Genomic DNA, 22128 nt, shown 5'->3' with positions numbered 1-22128 from the left:
GTGGCCGTGGCTCAGCAGTGCGGTGAGGACAGGGGACAGAGCTCCTGGGGCTTCCGGGAGGGGCATGGAGAGCTTTGTGTTTTTACTTATGGCAATTGGTTTAAAAAAGTAAAAAATACTGCAGTTGCTTCTTGGTAGCTATACTGGTTTTTTGTTTGGTGGCTGAATTACGTTTTAGTTCTGTAAAATGGTGGCAATTGTTAAACAAATTTTAAAAAACAGTCAATCACCTAATAATACTCTTTAAATGCTACAGCCAGTGAAAGAACTGCAGCATGGAACAGCTTACATAGTTCCAGAGGATTTTTGTAACTTAATACTCACAGTACTACTTGCAGGTGGTCTTTAATTGGGTTGTTTCCACTTGCGGTTTTGAAGGACCTTTAGAGGAACTAAGTGAATGTTGGAGCACTGCAGTGTCTTAAATCCATGAAGAAAACTTTTTGTTTGGGCTGTATGACAAGTAATTTGGGAAAAGACATACTATAAGCACATCACTCTTCATTGTCACATTAATGTAACTTGAATTTTTATGACTCTTCATTTTAATTAAATCTTGCAGGCATAATCTAGTGCATAGAAGAAAATATTCAAGTAGATGTAATCTTTTTTTCTTCTAGGTGTGAAGGATGCCTTACAATCCATTTATATGCAAATAGGCACAGGGTTTACTGGTTTTGCCATCAGCTAGTCCAAGGAGTAGTAAAATCTAATTAAAAGACTATTCATATTGAAATATCCATTGTTTTGTCTTTATTTCCCCTTCTCCCTCTTTTCTTCCCTGTTACAAATTACAGGTCCTTTCTTGCTGCAGTGCTATCAGGTTGGGAGCCAGCCTAGCACAGCCATGTTTCACAGTGAAGAAAATGGGTCAAAAGGCATGGATCCCTTGGTGCTTATTGATGCCATAGCAATCTGCATGGCATATGAGGAGAAGGAGCTCTGCAAAATAGGAGAGGTGGCCCTAGCAGTGATATTTGATGTTGCAAGCATTATCTTGGGTTCAAAGGAAAGGGTAAGTTTTTAAAAAATGTACTTAAATGATCAAGTTTCAGCCAATGTAATTTTGCTTCTGAAGTTTTAGAGGCTACAACTAACCTGAGAAAAGGAAACTGATCCATTTCTTTGTTTTCAGGCTTGTCAGCTTCCCTTGTTTTCGTACATTGTGGAACGTTTATGTGCTTGCTGTTATGAACAAGCTTGGTATGCTAAACTAGGAGGTGTCGTGTCCATTAAATTTCTTATGGAACGGCTGCCACTGATTTGGGTCCTCCAGAACCAGCAGACTTTCCTGAAGGCACTTCTCTTTGTTATGATGGACCTAACTGGAGAGGTATGTAATGAATGAATTTTATCAAATAGTATGGGGAAAAATTCTGGCCTTAAATTCACACAGATTGAACTCTTAGTAATCTTGATTTTGCTGAACTTCAGAATTTATTTTACCTGTAAGAGTTAGTAGTGAAGTCTAGTCATTTGCACTCAAACGAGGTTCTGAAGTTAGGAATGAGGTCAGATTTTTCCACATAACTTTGCTGAAGTTTTGTGGATCACACTTGCTGCTTTCAGAGCAGAAATGGACAGGCCACATGTAGATCACAAAAACCCACAGATTCACTGTCACCATAGAATCACGAAGCTTAGCTGGAAATGAAAATCACAGGATAAATCAAAATCACAGGATTTATCAAAATCCAATTCTAAGTTTGTTGATGAGTAACGCGTAGATTTGTGATCTTTGTTCTGTACTTAGCTGATAAAAATAATCTCTGATGCCCCAGGTTTCCAATGGAGCAGTCGCTATGGCAAAGACCACATTAGAACAGCTTTTGATTAGATGTGCAACTCCTTTAAAAGATGAAGAAAAAACAGAAGAAATCCTTGCAGCACAGGAAAAGTCTTTCCATCATGTCACACATGACCTTGTTCGAGAAGTAACCTCTCCAAACTCCACTGTGAGAAAACAAGCCATGCATTCCTTGCAGGTGCTTGCACAGGTCACTGGCAAAAGTGTCACAGTCATCATGGAGCCACATAAAGAGGTAAGCAGAAATACTTACTGAACCTGAGCCTAAAGTTGTTTTCCAGGTTGGATTTGCAGAAATGCTTTTCTGAGTACATTTTTCCACGCTAGTGAATTAAGTTCTTAGTGCTTTGATGGCATGTGTTTGTCATTTGCTAAGTTTTGTTGTTCTGAAATACACAATGGCTGGAGCACTGTAGAGATTCATACAGGCTCTGCCTGACTCTTAGCCGGTATTTATAGTGTCTTCAGGTTGATTTAGTTCCTTAAATTATGGGCTGCTCATCCTGCCACCAATCAGACACAGGCTAGGCCATATAGGTTCTGCATTTTGATACTCAGTTTTATTATCCTCTAAATCTGTGGCATTATTGCTATGCCTGTCCCTATCCAGAAAGAGACTATAATGTTCAAAGCTGGTTGAAATAACTTTTGGCTAGACACTCCTTAAAGCTGATATTGTTTTGTTCTCTGAAAGATAATTGAATGTACATAAGCCTTAAGGGCCATGACAACATACCAGATTATACTGAGAAGCTCCCTAATTGATATCTTACTTTGCTAAAGCTGTTTAATGAGGAAAGTGAGAAGTTAGTATAATGGAAAAAAGTTACACAAACTTTTTAGTTCTTCTGATGTTTTAGAAGCTTTAAAATAGTCTTGTTTCTTCACTGTTCGAAATGCTTCAGTCTATGAATTTCTTTGTTGTTCATAATGTTGTATGAAGTTGTTAAATATCATAGATCTGCTCACAGAGAATATGTATTAATTACAGCTACTACACTGTTTTGCAAACTGATGTGAATCAAAGTAATTCCGAGAATTACTTTTCCTCTCGCTTAATTATTTCTCAAGACACGTCTGGAGCCACAATATCAAATGGATACAAACCTGCAGCCATGACTAATGCTGTCTTTCCTCCCAGTGGCTGGGTCTTTGGGGTCATTTCAACAGACTGCTAATTCAGTAATCTAAATTACATCATGTAGGTTCTCCAGGACATGGTTCCTCCTAAAAAGCATTTACTTCGGCACCAACCTGCAAATGCCCAGATTGGCCTGATGGAGGGAAATACATTTTGCACAACCCTGCAGCCCCGATTGTTTACAATGGATCTCAATGTTGTGGAACACAAGGTTTTCTACACAGAGGTACTTTCTTTTTGTGTTCTCATCTTTGAATGTAGATATTTCTGTATGATGGTGGTAGTACTTTCATTGTTAAAAAAATATGTTTTTCTTTGTGCATTTTAAACTTTCACTGAAATGTAAGAATTTACCTTTTGAAACATCAGGTGAAGTCTGGTTTGCCTACAGCATAATAGCTCTGAGCTAAACAGAATATTCTAATCTGTGTGAAATATATTAAATGAGCTTTGGTGTTACAGTACTGGTCTCGTAGCCCTGACTTTCATATTTAGGTCTTATTTTTTACACAGTATATCAATTACATAAATTGTTGTACCACCAAACATAGGCAGTGTTGGTTAAGGTTTTTGAGTCCCTAATAGTTTGAGTAAAATGGAATATAAAACCTGTGTGTAGATTTAACTTAGAGAAACTGTCTTGTCCCTTGATTTTCCAGCTGACTTGTCCAAACATAAGTTCAGAAGCAAATGCAGGTGGCAAGGCTGTCCCCCTCCAACTGTATATATAATTATCAATACAGAAAATCCTCTGGTTTTGAGTTAAGACGAAAACAAAGCCATGAAAAAATGGCTGTAAAGGTGGGAGTGAGATAGTGGTGTTTCAAATGTGAGTAGCAATATTAAAATGATTGGTTTTTTTTCCTAGTTACTGAATTTGTGTGAGGCTGAAGATACTGCCCTAATGAAACTACCTTGCTACAAAAGTCTTCCATCACTTGTACCTCTTCGAATTGCAGCCTTAAGTAAGTAAAACCTCCTAAACAAGATTTGATGCAGTCAAGTGTCCTTGTGAGCAATGGGCAGTCTGCTTCCTGAGATCAGCAGAAAACCTGAGCACTGGCAGACTGATGACTGCTCTCCAGAGGTTACAGTTTAATGGAGAGAATAATGGGAAGGTATCGCTGCTTTCTTAATCACTAGAATTTAGTTTTCTGAAAGGAACCCAAAATATTTTAAGATTAATTATGTTATAAAGCATTAGGAAAACTATAGAATGTTAATAGAATTCTCATTCTTTTCCTCTTTCATGGTGCCTGTTGCTTTTGGCAATGCATACAGTACTTTAGCTGTCTGCAATTTGAGATGACATAAAAAGAAACTATAAGAGAAGCAGTGTAGAATTAGGGTTTATTTTCTCCTCTCCTTTGAAATTGAGTTAACAAAGAGAACAAATTTACTTTGATATTTGCAGATGCTCTAGCTGCCTGCAATTACTTGCCTCAGTCAAGAGAGAAAATCATTGCTGCACTTTTCAAGGCACTGAATTCAACAAATAACGAGCTGCAGGAGGCAGGAGAAGCATGCATGAGAAAGGTGACTGTATTAAAACAACATTCCTTTTGAGGCCATTCTTCTCTCTGCTTTACTTCCTTGGTACAAAACTTCTTGGGAAAGTTCTCGACAGGAAATATTGTTGCTCTGTTCAGTTTTTGTTAGTGATGCTGATAAAAGTTTGTGTCAGATGTGTTTGTTTGGGATTTGAACTTGGCAATAAAGAATTATCCAGGTTGCAATTAAGTATTGTAAGCTGTTGGATAAGAACCATGGTAAATCTTTCAGTCTTTCTGTCCAGTCTTTCCCTCTTTCTGTTAGTCTGGTCTCTGTAAATGTTTCTTCTTTTCTAAATAGCATCAGTCCTTCCTAGCACTTTTGCAGATGTGCAGGCCTGTTTCATCTTTGTTCCTAAAAGAAGTGGTGGAGACCCCATAGTTGTTTTTGGAAAAGTAAAGCAATGCAGCAGAGTTAGACTCTGCATCCCAGTGTGATGGTTACCTTAAGGAACAGGGCCATGGCTGTTCTGTGTGAGGTCAGAATTAGTGTCCTTGCCTGACACTGCCTTGTCTGTCCTGTGGATGCTACATTATCATGTAAAAAAGCTGGAAGGACAGGGAAAGAATATTCTTTCATCATGACTGGTTGTTCAGTAGCTGTGCCCAATTCTGATTCAGTGACATTTTAATTCCGTTCTTCTAAATGAAAAAGAAAAAAGCGAATGAAATGACTTACAGCCTCTTTGTAATGCTGTGTAGATGGGCTGACAGGGAACAGGGAATGTCACTGCAGTGACACTGGTGCCTGGCTTTTGTTTGTGCCATTGACTGGCCAGAGGTCAGGTGTCTTTTCATGTCACTCTGGTCATGAGAGGGAATGTACTTATTATTTGTGGCTCGTTAACAACACAATTGGGTTGAGAAGGACCAGGGAGAAAATAAGGGGTGTTCTGACCCATACATCAGATTTGTCTGGTTGTTTTTTTTCCTGTGATAAACTCATGCCCACAGGATGTTTGGTTATGACAGGAAATACTCTCTGGCTGCTTGCAGCCAGACTCTTTTGACCTTTTCTGTTGCTCAGGATGCTTGCAGATTGTAAACCAGAAATTTGCTCTATTGCCTTCAGCCAGACTCACAGGCAGTTCTTAATGTAGCAGGGTCTAAGTAGCTTGTCCACAGCTGAGTATTTAATTTATAGCTGTAGCAGTTTTTCAATCTGTCTGTAATTAAGATCTCCTACTTGATTATTTTATGGAATATGCTACTGTGTGTCAGAAATACCTCAGTGCTTCCCAAATCCATCTTGTCTCTATATATATTTCCAGCAATAGCTGTTGTTTGAACTGTTGCATTCCGAAAGAACAAAATAAAAGAAGAAAAATCAAGTCAGCTGAGTCTATTTTAAGAAAGATACTTGCACAAAAGTCACTTCCCTCTCCACCTGTATCCTAGTCGTGCACTCTCTTGCAGTTCTTGGAAGGAGCTACCATAGAAGTTGATCAAATTCATACCCACATGAGGCCGTTGCTGATGATGCTCGGAGACTATCGGAGTCTGACCCTCAATGTTGTGAATCGTCTGACATCAGTCACTAGACTTTTCCCAAACTCTTTCAATGATAAATTCTGTGATCAGATGATGGTAAGCCCATCCAAGTTTTTATTTTAGCTCTTCCAGAAGAAATTTTCTTCTGGCTACTGCTTTTATTGGTGAAAAATCAAAGAAGTTCAGAAGTGACTCAATGTATATGTTGGAAGTAAAAGATTTTTGTTTCACAATTAATAAAAATCCCTGATTTTTGTAAACATTTTGAGTAAATTTCTGAAGGGCTTCTAAACCAAAAAGTTAAGAGATTTTTTTTTTAGTGAAGACATAACTAATTATGCTAAGGTTTGCTTGGACAAATTTATCTTTAGCAAGGCACCACCAGTACCTTTAACAATTTTACTTCCCCATGCATTAGATCTGTTTTGGTGCTTTCTTGATTTATAAAATTTTGGAAGGTATTGCCCTGTTTGTTTGCAGTGTTTAAACTGAATATGTGATTTCTTTATCCTCTTGGCATGGATATTTGAATATTTAAATGCATATGCATGAAGCAAGTCATCAAAGAAGTGTAAGACTATCAGACTTAGGTTTTTTGTGTATATATATGTAATTATAATCCATGCTTTCTTGAATATCTAGAGGACTTCTAGCAACAGTAAACTTTTCAACCAGAGGGAATGAAAATAACTGATAATTTTTCCCTTTGTTTCCTTCAAAGAATTATTTCAACCTCTACATTTTCTCTTGTAGCATATGCTAAAATGGAACAGTCTAATTAGAAGAATAATACTAATTATCCTCTCTTTATAGCAACACCTACGTAAATGGATGGAAGTTGTAGTTATTACACACAAAGGTGGACAACGGAGTGATGGAAATGTAAGTTAATTTATAATGTATTTATGTGAGAAGAGAAGAAATAAGTAGTATTATCAGTTGTAAGTGCTGCCATAACTGATTACACACTGATGCTTTGTTACAAGCTAACAAACTTGTTGACTTGAGTACTGAATATTGAATATTTTTAGAGGTCTTAGTAAGAGGAGCTTCTTACCTGCTGACAATGGTTACTTTGAAGAGTGTTCTAGGTTAGTGTGGGAACAGCTCAAGCATTTTTATTTCCTTTCCCCCTCAGGATTTTCTGCTTGGAAATCTCTTCTTCACTGGAATGGCTGATGAGCTCAGTGGCATAATCCCCCTTTTTTCATTAATATGTTTGATGTTTGTAACGTAGCCTTTCGAAAATTATACATAATGATAACATAATCCCAGTTAATTTAAAACTTAATTTATTAAAACCAAGTTCAATATTTACTAGTTGGGATCACATTAAAATCACTCTCCCAGTGAAACTAATGGCCTCAATGTTGAAGCATGGGAAGCTGATTAGTTGTCTTATAAATGGAAAACTGTGCAGTGTAATGTCAATACTGTGTGCTCTGTGTGCAATACTAAGGGGAATTCCTGCTTCAGTGCAGTTTCCTGTACATTACCAGAAGTCCCATAATTCTATTAGTGTTTTACTAAATGCTTTTATTAAGTGTTGAGATTTATGATTGCACCTAAGAAAAAATGGGGGAATTTTATTAATATCTTTGTTTTTCAAATCAGAATGAAATTACATTGGCTTTTTATTTCCCTCAAAACATGGAAATGGCTTAATGGCTTTTCATTTCTCTTTCCTGTCATTGCAAAAAGAGCTTTTAATCTGAATTTGGTCATTGCTTTATATTAGACCTAGATATTCTCTAATGAAGTAGAATAAGATTTGTTTATGTTTTAATGAAAACACTGTGCATTCTTCAGTTAACCACATTTTATTCATGTCAGAGTAGTTCTAAAGCCTTCATATTATTCTTTTGGGATTCACTTATCCTCAAATGTGATGATTACAGATATCTTGCAGATCTTTTTATAGCAATAGTCTTTTAAATCAGAACGTGGCACCTCTAGAACAGTTTTTAGTTGTCCCTAAGTCACGTTTAGTTGGTAATTCCTCTGCTTTTAATGTTTTTTGTTGATGGTTTCTGTGTAATAATGTGTTTAGAGAGATGTTGAGTGAGGGGTGCACACCAGACACTTGAGAAAAAATCTACTGTCACATCTGAAGGGAAGAGAGAAGTCTGGAAACATTTCAAGTAGAATTGTGTCAATGCAAAGCTGATTGAATATTACTTTTCTGCTCCGTAGTTGTTGCTCCAAAGTTTCCTTAAAAATAAAAACCCTAGGAAACTGCAGGAGGACACAGATGGCTTGGTCTTTGTACAGTTGCTGTGGCAAGCTGTGTTCACATGTCTGTATGTACATTGTGCTGTTGAGTGATTGGATCTTCTAAATGAAGAAAAACTGGCATGGTGAAGGTGGTGGTCAGTTATTGTAGCTGGCATTTTGCTTTCTCTCATTTCCTCACGATTCTAGTGAGATTCCAGCATCTGGGACACTTGTTAAAAGCAGTGCTGGGGAGTCGGTTGGATCATGCAGACTGTGTGGTTAAATAGAGCAGGTGGTAAACACTCAGTGGAGGAGAGGATTGACCAGGAAAGCCTGATGTTCCCTACCTCTGTTGGTGCTGTTACCACCCTTTCATCCTTTTCCAGCAGCACTGGGTGAAGGTACCACTTGATGGTGTCAGGCAGTTCTCCAGCATAGTGCAGATAGTGGCTGGTCAGCAGGGCCTCTTAATCAATAGTTAAAAATTATGTGGGGTGAGTTTTCATATGTAAGTGGCAGCTACAGACAGACTGAAAACTTAGTTAGAAATGCTGCATGATAATTGATGACTATTGTAGAGATCCACATTGATGCCAGAATAACTAAGCCTTGTTCACCTAAATAATTTTCTGATAGTCCTGCTATCTGATAGTCCTGCTGTGATCTTGGGCTGTGACCTGGATGTTTAGAGAAGTGAACAAATGAAAACATAATATATTAATTAGTGATTAAAATCTAATTTGTTGGTTCAGAGAGTAAAATCTTTGATTTAAGTCCTTCTTCCTCTCTTCCCTGCCTCTCCAAGGAAAGGCATGGGATTTCGGGTCATGTCTGGTAATTGAAAGAATAGGTTTTGACTAGATGGTTGCCTCCAGCTGTCCCTCTTATGAGAGGGTGGAAATTTCCATGGTCAAAATTCTGTCTTATGGCCTAAGAGGACTTTATAGCTCTAGAGGACTTCATAGCTTGGTAGCTTAAATACTGAAAGTGGTTTTGTAATTGATGCTGGCCAAATTTGTCTTCAAAGGTGCTAAAATATTGTTTCCCTTGACTTACTAATCTCTATTATCTTTCTATTCAGTATAAATATTTGAGCAGCTATGTCTGATCAATGTAAAAGTAGAAAAAAGGATGCTTTTCATCCTGGTTCCTTGGAGGGCAGTTTGGAGCACGTGAGGTGCTCATTGTCTCCATTCTTTTTGTTTGAGATGAGAAAGTAACTGTGCTGAAGTTAGACTGCAGCCTGAAGAATAGCATGTACTGATAGGTACATTTATTTGATATTTTTGTGGGCTTTTTCCTTTCATGCTGTGACTTCTGTTTTGGTTCAGCGGGCCACGGAAGGGGTAGAGGTGAGAAACTCGGTGGAGGCACCAGGAACTTTTTTTGTTGTCAGAGTTTCCTTTTTTGTTGTTGTTTTGTTTAGTTTTATTTTTTCTTTTAACTTGTGGTTTGTTAGTTTTATCATTGTGTTTTGGGCAGAGTGCATTGTGCCTTTGAGCACAGTGCTGTGAATTGTCTTCTCTTTGACTGTGGCAGGGCTGTTTTGATCACGTTGCTGTTAAGGATGTTGAGCATGTTTGTACTAGGAGGAGCAGGATTTTCAGTTTCTGTGGAGGCATAAATGGTTTCAAAAGGTTTTATGTATTCTCAGCCCTGCACTTCAGTCCATGAGAGGAGTCTTGTGGGGTTTGTCTGGACAGATCAGGTTAAAAGAGTGGAACCTAATGCTTTGTGTTTAAATTCAGTTGAGAAAATGCAATGTACTTGATAAAAGCACTGGAACTTGGTTTTAGAGAGATGGTGAGGGTGAATGTATTGTTTTGTTTTTTCCTTTCCCTTTTCTTACTGAAGGAAATCCACACTCTAGCTAACTGAAATACAGTCTCTATTTAAATCACACAATGAAAAAGAAGTGTTAAATTATTTTGGACTCCTGGAGAATTTAATATCTAGTGGGAGAACAGAGCTGACTTTTAGTAACCAGCTATTTGCAAGACAGACTGAACAGTGCTGTGAGAAAGCTGTCTCTCTTTCTCTCCATGCGTAGTCTGGGGGTGTGGGGTGTATATGAGAAATGTTTTAGGGGGGAAGGTCTGGCTGTTTGATGCATGGGCCACTTGGTGTAGAGCACTGAGCACTCCTAACTCCCCCATCGGCAGTATCATTACAGTGTTTAGCTCTTACCTGTAAAACACCACTCTACTGGCAAAGAAAATAAAATTTAAACCATGATATTACCAGAGGGGGAAGGGCAGACTTCCACAAGTGCAGTTTTTTCATGCATTATGGTAAGTTGATGCTGTATGTGTTAACCCTTTGCATTTGGCTGCTGACTGTGCTAATATGGAGAGGATAAAAGAAGTAAGATGTGTGATACTGTTTTTATACATTATAGCCAGTAATATTTGTTTAACTGTGTTTCTTTTTACCTGTAGGAAATGAAGATTTGTTCAGCAATTATAAATTTATTCCATCTGATCCCAGCTGCCCCACAGACTCTGGTTAAACCTCTCCTGGAAGTTGTTATGAAAACAGAACGAGCAATGTTAATTGAGGTAAAAGTGGAAGTTGACACTGCTGAACTTTTTGCTCTATAGTCTTCCTAAACATCAGTATATAATAATTATAATATTTTAAATATGGTGTGAGAACATTTGATGTAATATGCTCTTCAAGCCTTTAGGAGGTAACATTTGTCTTATACCCTTAGAAGGGAAGTTTTGAAAGTGTCAATAAATTCTCATCATGCAAGTTCTGAACATTTTGTATCTGCATAAATGCCAAGTCAAATGTATTTTTCTGAGTGGTAGTAAATTAGTAGAAAATACTCTATAGTCTGCATTTTTAATTTAAGGTTTATGAATTTTTCAGGCTGGCAGTCCATTCAGGGAACCACTGATAAAGTTTTTGACACGTCATCCATCCCAGACAGTGGAGTTGTTCATGATGGAAGCCACTTTAAATGATCCACAGTGGAGCAGAATGTTTATGGTAAGCTGTGTGGGGAAAGGAGCAGGAAAAACCCTCAACTTGGCAAATCTGGTGAACAAAAGGGTTTCATCTTTTTGCATCTTTTTTTTCCTGTATGATCTTGTAGTCCTTAGTTATGGTATTACTCTTGGCTGCAGGGTTCCTGTTCTTGGTTTTGTATTTGTTTGTCCTGAAGTGTTGATTTTATACCTTTCCAGATCATGTAAGGCTATTACTGAAGTGTAGATGTTATTTTTATATACATGAAATATAACCTCTGCAACTTCAGTGTGGAACATAAAAGCTACAGGATGATATAACCACCTGGTATTTCACCTTTTAAAGGTTATTAAAATTATTTCTTCCCCTTTTGCAGAGTTTCTTGAAACATAAAGATGCCAAACCTCTGCGGGATGTACTGGCAGCTAATCCCAACCGATTTATCACCCTGCTGCTGCCTGTGGGCACCCAGGCAGCCGTGAGACCCGGCTCCCCCAGCACCACCACAATGCGTCTCGATCTGCAGTTCCAGGCTATCAAGGTATCCATTTATCCTTGTTTGTCTCTGCACTGGGTAGTTAAAACCCCTTCAGCTACAAGCCTCTTACATCCAGGCTTTCAACGTGTGTGTGTGTGTGTGTCTATTACATACAAAAGCTCATAGAAAACCACTTGTAAAAATGTGGAGTGTTTGTAGTCAGAGTTACTCTGAGAAGGGAAAAGAGACTCAAATTAACTATGCTTTCTTTGTCAAGTAGGATACAAGAGGAAAGCATGACAACAGAAACAGAAATTTATTTTATTTTAATTCAAACTATTTTGTATTTTAGTCTTTTGTTTTGCTGTTGAATATTTTAGAACCCTTAATTGACCTTAAACAAGTGCTTGTATATCATTGTTTCTCCTGACAGATCTCTTGTGTGTTGACTGTGCATTTGTCTTGTTTTGCTTTGGACAGATCATAAGTATTATTGTTAAGAATGATGAATGTTGGTTAGCAAATCAACACTCCTTGGTGAATCAGCTGAAACGTGTATGGGTGAGTGAAGCTTTTCAGGAGAGACATAGGAAGGAGAACATGGCTGCAACAAACTGGAAAGAGCCCAAGCTGTTGGCCTATTGCCTGTTGAATTACTGCAGGTACGTAAAAATCTTTGTCTCCTAGACCCTGCATGCATTTTTTTTAAATTTTAGTTTTAAAAATACTGTAAAGGAATATGGGGCTACTAAAAATGGTTTGCAGTTATTGAAGAGAAAGTGTAATATATTTCATAATACTGCCATTAGCTCTAAAACCATGCCTGTGGTACTGGCTGCTCTTGCTTCTCTGCTCCTTTAAAAGATTAGTTTCATCAGCATGGTAATTTGTGTATTTTTTCACAGAAGCTTTGTATTTTATGTGTTTTCACAGAAGGAATTATGGTGATATAGAGTTACTCTTCCAGTTGCTTCGGGCTTTTACGGGTCGATTTCTCTGCAATATGACTTTCTTAAAGGAATACATGGAAGAAGAGATCCCCAAAAACTACAGTATTCCCCAAAAACGGGCTTTGTTCTTCCGGTTTGTAGACTTGAATGACCCAAACTTTGGAGATGAGCTCAAAGCCAAGGTAACTAAAGCAATTAAATCAAAGAAGCCTGGTATTTAGGTTTAATTTTCTTCTTGGGAACTAGGGCAACAAAACTCCTTACTTAAATGTCAACGAGTTTGATAATTGGCAGAGTCATTTAGGTGAAAATATCATACCTGAAGAAGAGCAATAATAAACAGAGACAGCAATTCATCTTGCTTTCAATGCTGACTGCTTTAGTTTACACTTTCTAAGAATCTTTGCCCTTGGAAGGAAGGAAGAGGGGAAAAAAAAATCTGTGTGTGTCTTCTTCTTGGGGTTTTATTTATAATTTCCTTTTGTAACGCAGTGTGTCCAGCAGGCAGGTTTGCATGTGACAGTACTTGAATGTTGGCTGCTATTAGAAGAATGGGACAGTACAGTAAAATTTCTTTTGTTTTTACTCTGTAGGTGCTGCAGCATATCCTGAATCCTGCTTTCTTGTACAGTTTTGAAAAAGGAGAAGGTGAACAGCTCTTAGGCCCCCCAAACCCAGAAGGAGATAATCCAGAAAGTATCACTAGTGTTTTTATAACAAAGGTAACAATCTTTGTTTACATTGAAGTATTTGAAAATTAAAACAAAAAGTTCTTCCTCTCATTTGACTTTTCATTCTGATTTGAATTAGTTGTTCTCTTCTGAATATTATGGTTTGTTACATCAAATTGCTTTATCACGTTGAATGTGAGATCCATCAGTGATCAGTAGGACTGGACTACAATTTTCAGTTTATGCTGTTTTCAGAACTGGAATGTGTCTTTGGAAATGGGCCTTACTTGGCTGTAATCCCAGTCTTTTTTATAAGGACAGCTTTCCATGAGCCAACATCAATGTCTTTCTAATTCACTGCTGTTTCGTGGAACCAGTCAGCAGTTATAAAATGCATGTTGTTGAAGTTGAGGGTTGGGGATTTTGATTTATTTATTTTTTAGGTTAGCACTTTGAGAGTTCCCAGATGTGCTTATTATTTAGAAGTTCACAGTTCAGGAGGTGGTTTTGTGGGTACTAATCTGAGTCAAGAAAGTAATTACAGGTTTTTAGTCTTCTTAAAAACTGCTCAAAAAGCAAAAATTTGCGACTTTGCCTTTATAATAATAAAGGTTGTCTTTCTTTTGTTTTCAACTTCATTCCCTGTTCTTTGATCATGCCTGGAACTAGGTACTTGATCCAGAAAAGCAGGCTGATATGCTGGATTCTCTGAGGATCTATCTCCTGCAGTTTGCCACGCTGCTGGTGGAGCATGCCCCCCATCACATCCACGACAACAACAAGAACAGGAACAGCAAACTGCGGCGCCTGATGACCTTTGCCTGGCCTTGCCTCCTGTCCAAGGCCTGCGTGGACCCAGCCTGCAAGTACAGTGGCCACTTGCTCTTGGCTCACATCATTGCCAAGTTTGCCATTCACAAGAAGATTGTTCTGCAGGTATTGACCATGGGCTTGTGTTAAATTCCATAGTGTGCTTTCTTTTATTTTAAGATTCAGAGTAGAACCTGCACGGTGGTTTTGAGTACTGAGTGTAGTTCAAACACCCCAAACAAATGCAGAAGCAGCAGGTCAAATGTTTAATACAAATTTACGTGGGAATAGGAGAGTATAGAAAGAAGCGTGAAGACAAATGAAAGCAGGAAGGGCAAGTAGTACAAGTAGACCTTTTGGTTGAATTAACAAAATTTGGTGTGTTTCTTCATTTAAGAGACAGACACTTCAGTTGAGGCACAATATGGGGACCAAGGGAAAACTTCAGATTGGACAGTGGAGAGGGAGGAAGAAAAGGGAATGTAAAGGAAGCAGAAATGTATGCTCTGTGCTTCTGCTGATGACGTATCATGATATTTTTAACAAATTATGGGCCTTGAGAGAAAAACTGTTTTTTAGAAAACATACATTGTAGTTTTCCTTCCTTTAGAAGTGCTTTGTGTTTGTAAATACTTACAGTATTAATGTTGATGAGAAACTTTGCTGTTCAGGTTTTTCACAGCCTTCTCAAAGCCCATGCAATGGAGGCCCGGGCTATTGTCAGGCAGGCCATGGCTATCCTGACTCCAGCTGTGCCTGCTCGGATGGAGGATGGACACCAGATGCTCACTCACTGGACACGAAAAATCATTGTGGAAGAGGGTCATACAGTGCCCCAACTAGTACATATTTTGCACTTGATAGTACAACATTTCAAGGTACTTGTACTGTTATTCTGGTACTCACTGTATCTCCTGTATCAAGGGAGTAAACAGAAGTTTGATTAGAAAAATGGGATAATCTGATTTATATGGTTTAGCTTCAAAATGCATCATTTGTCTGTAAAGATACTTATCTATAACTGAATACAACTATTTAATAGAAAATGATTTATTAAGCTCTCTCATGATTAAACTTAGCACTTCAAATGTCAGAGTCTGCAAGATGAATTCATGACACATGCATCAGCAGTGTTCTTTAACAGGTCTGTGAAGATTCTCAAAGAGTTCTCTAAAAAAAGTGCAGAACCATATTCTTTGCCATCCTCCAGTAATCCTTGTATGTTTGACTTTATATATTCTGTGGTATTAACTAGATAACTATTGTCTCCAGCTAATCAATGTTGGGAAACATTAAACGAATGGGGGAATAGTGCAGAATGTCAACACAGGAACATTTTTGAAAACACCTATTAAAATGCAATCCAAAGGGACAGCTAATATACACATTTTCAGGAACTGATGCCTCAACAATTCTGGAAAGAATATCTGAGTGTGTTAAAATGTACATTGAATCTCTTTAAAAAGCTTGGAAAAAAATTGGCATGATTGGTCCTCAAGAAAAATCAAGACTCTTAAAAAGAACATGTTCATTTGGGTGCATAAAATGAGTAGTCACTACTGAAAGTTGTAGCCAAAATACTATTTTCAATGCACCAGTTGCTTTTCCATATTGCAAAATTTGAAGTGGTACAGGTTTAGCAAACTTTGGGATTGATGACTGTTTTACAGTTTTGCTTTATTTCCACTTTGTAGGTTTTTTGTAGAATTTTATTGGTTAATGACTAACATTTCTGTGAAACCATTTTTTCAGGTTTATTATCCTGTGAGACATCACTTGGTTCAGCATATGGTTAGTGCCATGCAGAGACTGGGCTTCACTCCCAGTGTTACAATAGAGCAAAGAAAACTAGCTGTGGATCTTGCTGAAGTTGTTATTAAATGGGAATTGCAAAGAATTAAAGATCAGCAGGTAGGAAATCAAAATAAATGGGTAAAGATTGAACTGTTCCACGGTTGAATGTAGTTTTTTTTAACATGCACATTGCTGATATTTCAGCCAGATTCAGATATGGACTCAAGTGCAAGTGGAGAAGGAGCAAGTTCTGCCTCATCTGCTGTTAAAAGAGGATTGTCTGTGGATTCTGGCCAAGAAGTAAAACGCTTCAGGACAGCTACAGGAGCAATAAGTGCTGTAAGAAAAAAATCTGGGTTTATTCAGAGACTCTAAGCAGTGTAGTGTAATTGTTTTTTCCACATAACTCAAAACTCCCTAAATTGAAGGTTTTAGCTTTAGAAAATATTTAAAATCTGTTCTTGTTGTTTTCCTCCTTCAATCTTGCTGATGGCTTTTGTGTTTTGTGTGCATGCAGGTGTTTGGACGGAGCCAGTCCTTGCCAGGAGCTGATGCCCTTCTTGCCAAGCCCATTGACAAGCAGCACACAGATACTGTTGTGAATTTCCTGATCAGAATCGCTTGCCAGGTAGTGAGGTTGTTCTGATATGCCAATACCAGTGTGGCATTAGCAGCCAAACCCATAAACCCCTCTTTTCCCACAGGTCCTTTTAGGCTTGGATTATTCTAATGTTTCTATACTTTGTTTTCATGATTAATTTACATATTTGGGTGATGCTGCAAAGTATGCTCGTTCTATTGCCTAGGTTAAATGACCAGAATGCTGTATCCCAAAATATTTAGGGAGTTTTATAGGGAATGACTGTATCTAGCGGTAATGATTGTAGATGTATTTTCAAAATCCAGTATATGGAATTAGTTTCCTGCAGCATGCAGAACTAAAGCTTTTTACCAAATTTTGAGGGAATTCACTCTACTAGAATGGGGAAAATTATCTGGGTGTACCTCAAGGCTGACAAATTTTATGGCTTCTGCTCCTGTAGGAGACTCAGCTGGTAAGTAGCATGGGATTTTATATACCACAGTCCATTGCACAAAGTAGATGTGCTCTTAAGTATAAAGATGAATTGAGTAAAGAGCTGCACATGTTTATGGATACCTTGCAAGCAGTAAAGGTTAACCATCTTGAGTATGTTCAGAGTTGTAGTAATAAAGGATGGGGTGAAAATTTTTTTAAAATACACCTTTGATGGTGTAATTTGGGTGATTTGGGTTAATTAGCAAGCAATTTAGACAGCAGTTCTGGTGTTTACTATTAGTTTTCAGCTTTTTTTACATTAAATACTGTACTGATAAAACTACTTAACTCATCCATTTCAGAAATAAGAAATTATATGCTTGCATGGAATGCATAATAAATTAATGAGTTGGTTCCAAAAGGGTGTCATTTTGTTAACTTTGATTAATTGCTAGGTAAATGACAACTCCAACACTGCTGGGTCCCCTGGGGAGTTGCTGTCTCGCCGCTGCGTCAACCTCCTGAAAACAGCTTTGAGGCCAGACATGTGGCCCAAGTCAGAACTGAAGTTGCAGTGGTTTGATAAGCTGCTCATGACTGTGGTAGGTAACATTTAGTCCTGTAGCTCTTTAGGTTTCCCTGGCATGTGAGATGACTGAATCCTAGTGATATCTGAGTATAGATTTTTACAGGACTAATCTTTTCTTCTTAGTAGTGAAATAAATAGCTCGTTAAGTGTGTGAATTGCATCAGTGGTTATAATTTGTAGAGCTGCAGTACTTACTGGTTGGTGTGGTTTTTTTATTTTTGGGGTTTTTTTTTCTTAGTAGGAAGTTTTACAGATTTGATTTCATTGATGCCTAGTTTTCTGACTACATTATGGGAGTATGAAGTCCACTGAAAGGCAAGCTCCCTGTAATAGATGATACAACACTTTATATATTATCTATATCCTCTCTTCTGTCCTTTAAACTATAACATCATAAAATACACTGGTTTAGCTTAACTTCACTGATGGCCTGTCTCTGAAAGGTGTTGACAAAGAAATAAAACATCATCCTCTGTTGAAAGCATTTCTAACTAGCAGGGTTGCAGACAGATTTCATACCCTAGGATCACAAGAAACACCAGAAAGAACATACCTGTACCTGCTTAACTAACAGTTATGGTTAAAGACTCTATAGTTGCCTGGATTTTTAGAGTTTTATGGTGCATGACTTACTTCAGATATTGACCTAGAACATCACTGCTGTAGAAACCTCAATCTGACAGGTTTTAACAGATTTGATCTGAATTTAGTAATCTGTGTAATTCTTGTTTTCCCCTGCTCACTGCCTTTTTCTATGTTTTCTCTTTAGGAACAGCCCAATCAGGCCAACTTTGCCAACATTTGCACTGGCTTAGAGGTCTTAAGTTTCCTGTTGACTGTGCTGCAGCCCCCTGCTATCCTGAGCAGCTTCAAGCCACTACAGCGAGGGGTAGCAGCCTGCATGACCTGTGGGAACACCAAGGTGTTGAGGGCTGTCCACAGTTTGCTGTCTCGCTTGATGGGCATTTTCCCCACAGAGCCAAGTGAGCGCTGTTTTCTTCCTCCCTTTATCCTTTATTGCTGCATAACTTAAGTGGTTGAGGGTGGGATGAAGGCACTCTTTGGAATGTGCTAATACTCTGTTTTATGATTCCTGCGTTTAATGGTCCATTTTGGCTTGCACTTTGAACCTCTGATTAAAAAAGGAAAAGCTGAAATAAGTAATCATGTGGAATACATCATTATCCGTTGACATAAAAACTTAATAACCTGTGGCTGTCATAACTTTAGTTCAAGAAATGCATGCTATGAATTTAATGTATTTTTGCAGTTAAATTTTTCAGCTTCAGAAGTGCAATTTTTTAGTTGTTAAGCTTTGCTGTTTTGCTGAAACAAGGAAGGGAGATAAAGTGTAAAAGAGAAAGGCAATAGGTAATATGCTGTGTCTTAATAGAAGCTAATTTAGATAATCTTTTCTTGGTAAAAAGTAGGTCAATAATGCAAGACTGCTCATCAAATTGAGTTACTCAGAAGAAGTGGTACACTATTATAAAAGGCATACTGGTATAATAAAGAGGTTTATATAAGTGAGGGAGCTGCCTGTTTGTTGGCAAGATAAGACTCCAGTGCTGTTTTAGTGACTGTAGCTCACAGTGTAACTGTTCTTTGCCTGTTCTGTGGATAATGTTACCAAAAGTAAACACACCTCTAAACTCTGCAGGTACCTCAAGTGTAGCTTCCAAGTATGAAGAGCTGGAATGCCTTTATGCTGCAGTTGGGAAGGTTATCTATGAAGGCCTGACTAATTACGAAAAAGCCACCAATGCCAACCCTTCCCAGCTCTTCGGTACGTGTCCCACATCCCTGGCAGCTCTGTGGGAATGCCCCTGGATGAGACTTGTCTTTGTCAGGAGCTTCCCTTTTCCATAAGGAAATGGCAATCTGATCTAATGCAGAGGAAGCTGTGGGAAGCGTTTCAAGCTAACTTGTGAGATGAGCTTGGGATGTCAAATCTGTGAAGAAAGGGAATGGGGGGGGCTCATTGCATTCTGTCTTCTCCCTGAGGTGACTTGGGAGCAACTACTGGAGGTGGGGAGCTGCAGATCTGCTAGGTGGGAGCCTTTTGTATTCAAAGTGCATAGGAAAAAGCTACAGTATTGAAAATAGCTAAAAAAATAAAGTAAAAGTTACTGGAAGCTTCTTACATGGGAAAAACCAAATCCTGCAGGTCCTCTGAGATACAACAGAATAGTTTAAGGAATCTGTGTAAACAGTCTTATGTGTTCCTGCCTTTCTTTTTAATTTTTTTAAAGCCTTATTTATTAGCTGATTTAGATGGTGTATTAAGATTTATGTATTTCTAGATCTTCAATTCTCAGTAATCAAGAAATTACAAAAATACTATTTTTTCTTGGGTGACAAAATCTGAATTTTTAGCATAGACCATTCTGAAGAGCTGAAATGTTTTTCTTTTCTTGTTTTTTTGTACTTACTGAACTGCTAGAGAACTCAGCTACACAAAAGAATGACAAAGATGTATTGGAATAATAGAGTTTGGCCCAGAAGTGGTTGTGTTGGTAATACAGACCTGAAATTGTACAATATTGGAAAACCTGCTGATTTAAATGGCAAATGTCCTTCACTATTCTGTTCTGTGAGCTGTGTAGATGGTTGTAATTTCACCTTGGGAATTGCCTATTTGTCAGATGTCAGGACGTGCTTTACATCAAACTAACCATGAAAGATGTTTCTTACATTTTGTCCAGAGCTCCCTTAAAAGCAGCAACACAATCAAGTTGTCAGGAGGTGCATTTTGCAGTAATTCTGTGGCTCAGAGGCTGGACTTTGTGGGCCAAATTTTGTGCCCATTTGAGCATAAAAAGAAATCAAAACTTTGGCAGGAGCCATTCAATGATCAGAGCTCTGTGATGTGCTCTGTAGATATGTTGAATTAGAAAGTTGCAGGAGGTATTTTTTCAGTGGGTATAATTTTACAGGATGTGTGTGCCTTTTCTTTTAAAGAGTGAAGCAGTCAACTTAGTTAACTTCTTCAATCTACAGAAACTGATTTAAGAAACTTTATAAATTTTCTAGATTAGAAAAGCAAAATTATAATTTTTAAATTTATTTTATTTTTAATGACTAAACCCAGGCCTAGTCATCTAAGAGTTTGTCTACTTTGCTACTAAAAGACGTGCAACATCAGGAGTAGTTACATTTTTTTCACAGTCTTGGGGAAATATTTGCTCTCAATTCCTCCCTTCCTGTCCTCCCTTTTTCCCCTTGCTCTTCATCACACACTTTTATATACAAAACTCTGAAATATTTTGATTAGTGCAAAAGTAACCTTTTAGACTTAGTCGAAGGATGAAAGTTGAGACTGAAATTTTTCTGCAAATCTCTCCAGATTTCTAATGTTTGTAACTTGGGTAGTCCCATCCTTCTTTCATGGCATCCATACCTTACTCAGGTCATGCCCAAGGGAAGTTTTACTTCCTGAAGTCTTGTTTTTATCTCTAGGGACTCTGATGATTCTGAAATCTGCGTGTAGCAACAACCCCAGCTACATTGACAGGCTGATCTCAGTTTTCATGAGATCCCTGCAGAAGATGGTCAGGGAGCACCTGAACCCACAGGCCACAGCAGGAACAGCAGAAGCAAACACAGGTATTACATTGTACAGTCTGTTAATGATTGGAAGTGTTATAAAGCATTAAAATATCTTCATCCTAAAGGGATTCAGGTGTCTTTGCAGAGTTGGTGTGCATTGTTACTTGTTGAAAAACACTTGAGCCTTAGTGAGTGGAATTACTGAAGTAGTGAGAGCTAAAAATGCACTTAGGAGTTCCAATTACCTGCTTAGTATATGAATTTCAGTATTAGCCCAACCTTCTCAGTGGATGGTTAGTGACGTAGCTGTTGAGGTGCAGCATACACAGAAATAGTGACATTCTTCAAGGCTTTATAATGTTGATGGGAGACAGGCTGAATTTTTTTGATTGCTCTGTGCTTTCACTTTTTTTTGCTACTTCCTATTTTATAATAATGGAACAACTGTGAATTAACTTGTTGGAGCTGATGCTTTAGTTTTTATCTTAAAATAGCATCTTTTTGAGTTTGTATAATTCTGTCTGTTGTCAAATGAATTAGGTCATGAGTCATTGAAAAAATCAGATGTTCTCGTGGAAGAAAATTCAGTGCTAGTAAAGGGCCTTGTAATTTACTAATGAATAAGCTACTGAAGAAAACACTTTGAAAGAATTGCTGCTGTTAGATTCCCAGCCCATACTTTAATTAGGTAAATGAGAACCTTGTAAATTTTATTAACACTGAGAAACAATTGGAAAATTATTAAACTTGACAGATAAGCAAGTCAGGAAATTAGCTGAACAGAATTAGAGAATTAGCTGCATCATAGACAATTTCTTTTACAAAGTGAATTGTAGTTTTTCAGAATTAGGGGTCTGTAATACCTTTTACTAAAGATTTGCAGAAAGGAAAAACAGACTTGCCTTTAGGATTTTGAATGGATTGGGTTTTGAAAGGAGTCACAGAATCATAGAATGGTTTGGGTTAGAAGGAACCTTAAGGATCTGATTCCAACCCCCTGCCATGGGCAGGGACACCTTCCACTAGACAGTTGCTAAAGCCCCATCCAACCTGGCCTTGGATTTTGTCTTAGTTCTTTAGGAATGTAAAGTAG

General features: G+C 37.9%; 1 protein-coding gene across 1 annotated transcript in view; it reads left to right on the top strand.

Annotated features, from left to right (window-relative positions):
* TRRAP (transformation/transcription domain associated protein) overlaps nucleotides 1-22128 on the top strand; it is a 77229-nt gene that overhangs the window by 18725 nt on the left and 36376 nt on the right. The window contains exons 23-47 of the mRNA XM_017734300.1: nucleotides 1-22; nucleotides 563-600; nucleotides 798-1015; nucleotides 1136-1333; nucleotides 1782-2042; nucleotides 3013-3174; nucleotides 3817-3913; nucleotides 4363-4484; nucleotides 5915-6085; nucleotides 6803-6871; nucleotides 10642-10761; nucleotides 11078-11197; nucleotides 11553-11717; nucleotides 12135-12316; nucleotides 12588-12786; nucleotides 13198-13326; nucleotides 13945-14211; nucleotides 14757-14963; nucleotides 15838-15996; nucleotides 16084-16218; nucleotides 16397-16507; nucleotides 17353-17499; nucleotides 18256-18469; nucleotides 19147-19272; nucleotides 20946-21092. Of these exons, the coding sequence (XP_017589789.1) occupies nucleotides 1-22; nucleotides 563-600; nucleotides 798-1015; nucleotides 1136-1333; nucleotides 1782-2042; nucleotides 3013-3174; nucleotides 3817-3913; nucleotides 4363-4484; nucleotides 5915-6085; nucleotides 6803-6871; nucleotides 10642-10761; nucleotides 11078-11197; nucleotides 11553-11717; nucleotides 12135-12316; nucleotides 12588-12786; nucleotides 13198-13326; nucleotides 13945-14211; nucleotides 14757-14963; nucleotides 15838-15996; nucleotides 16084-16218; nucleotides 16397-16507; nucleotides 17353-17499; nucleotides 18256-18469; nucleotides 19147-19272; nucleotides 20946-21092 (3786 nt within the window). The remainder of the gene's footprint in view (nucleotides 23-562; nucleotides 601-797; nucleotides 1016-1135; nucleotides 1334-1781; nucleotides 2043-3012; nucleotides 3175-3816; nucleotides 3914-4362; nucleotides 4485-5914; nucleotides 6086-6802; nucleotides 6872-10641; nucleotides 10762-11077; nucleotides 11198-11552; nucleotides 11718-12134; nucleotides 12317-12587; nucleotides 12787-13197; nucleotides 13327-13944; nucleotides 14212-14756; nucleotides 14964-15837; nucleotides 15997-16083; nucleotides 16219-16396; nucleotides 16508-17352; nucleotides 17500-18255; nucleotides 18470-19146; nucleotides 19273-20945; nucleotides 21093-22128) is intronic.

This window comes from Corvus brachyrhynchos, unplaced genomic scaffold, assembly GCF_000691975.1.
Source record: "Corvus brachyrhynchos isolate BGI_N302 unplaced genomic scaffold, ASM69197v1 scaffold5, whole genome shotgun sequence".
Classification (NCBI taxonomy): Eukaryota; Metazoa; Chordata; class Aves; order Passeriformes; family Corvidae; genus Corvus; species Corvus brachyrhynchos.
The sequence above is the reverse complement of the archived record's forward strand: the minus strand, read 5'-3'. Positions and strand labels throughout refer to the sequence as shown.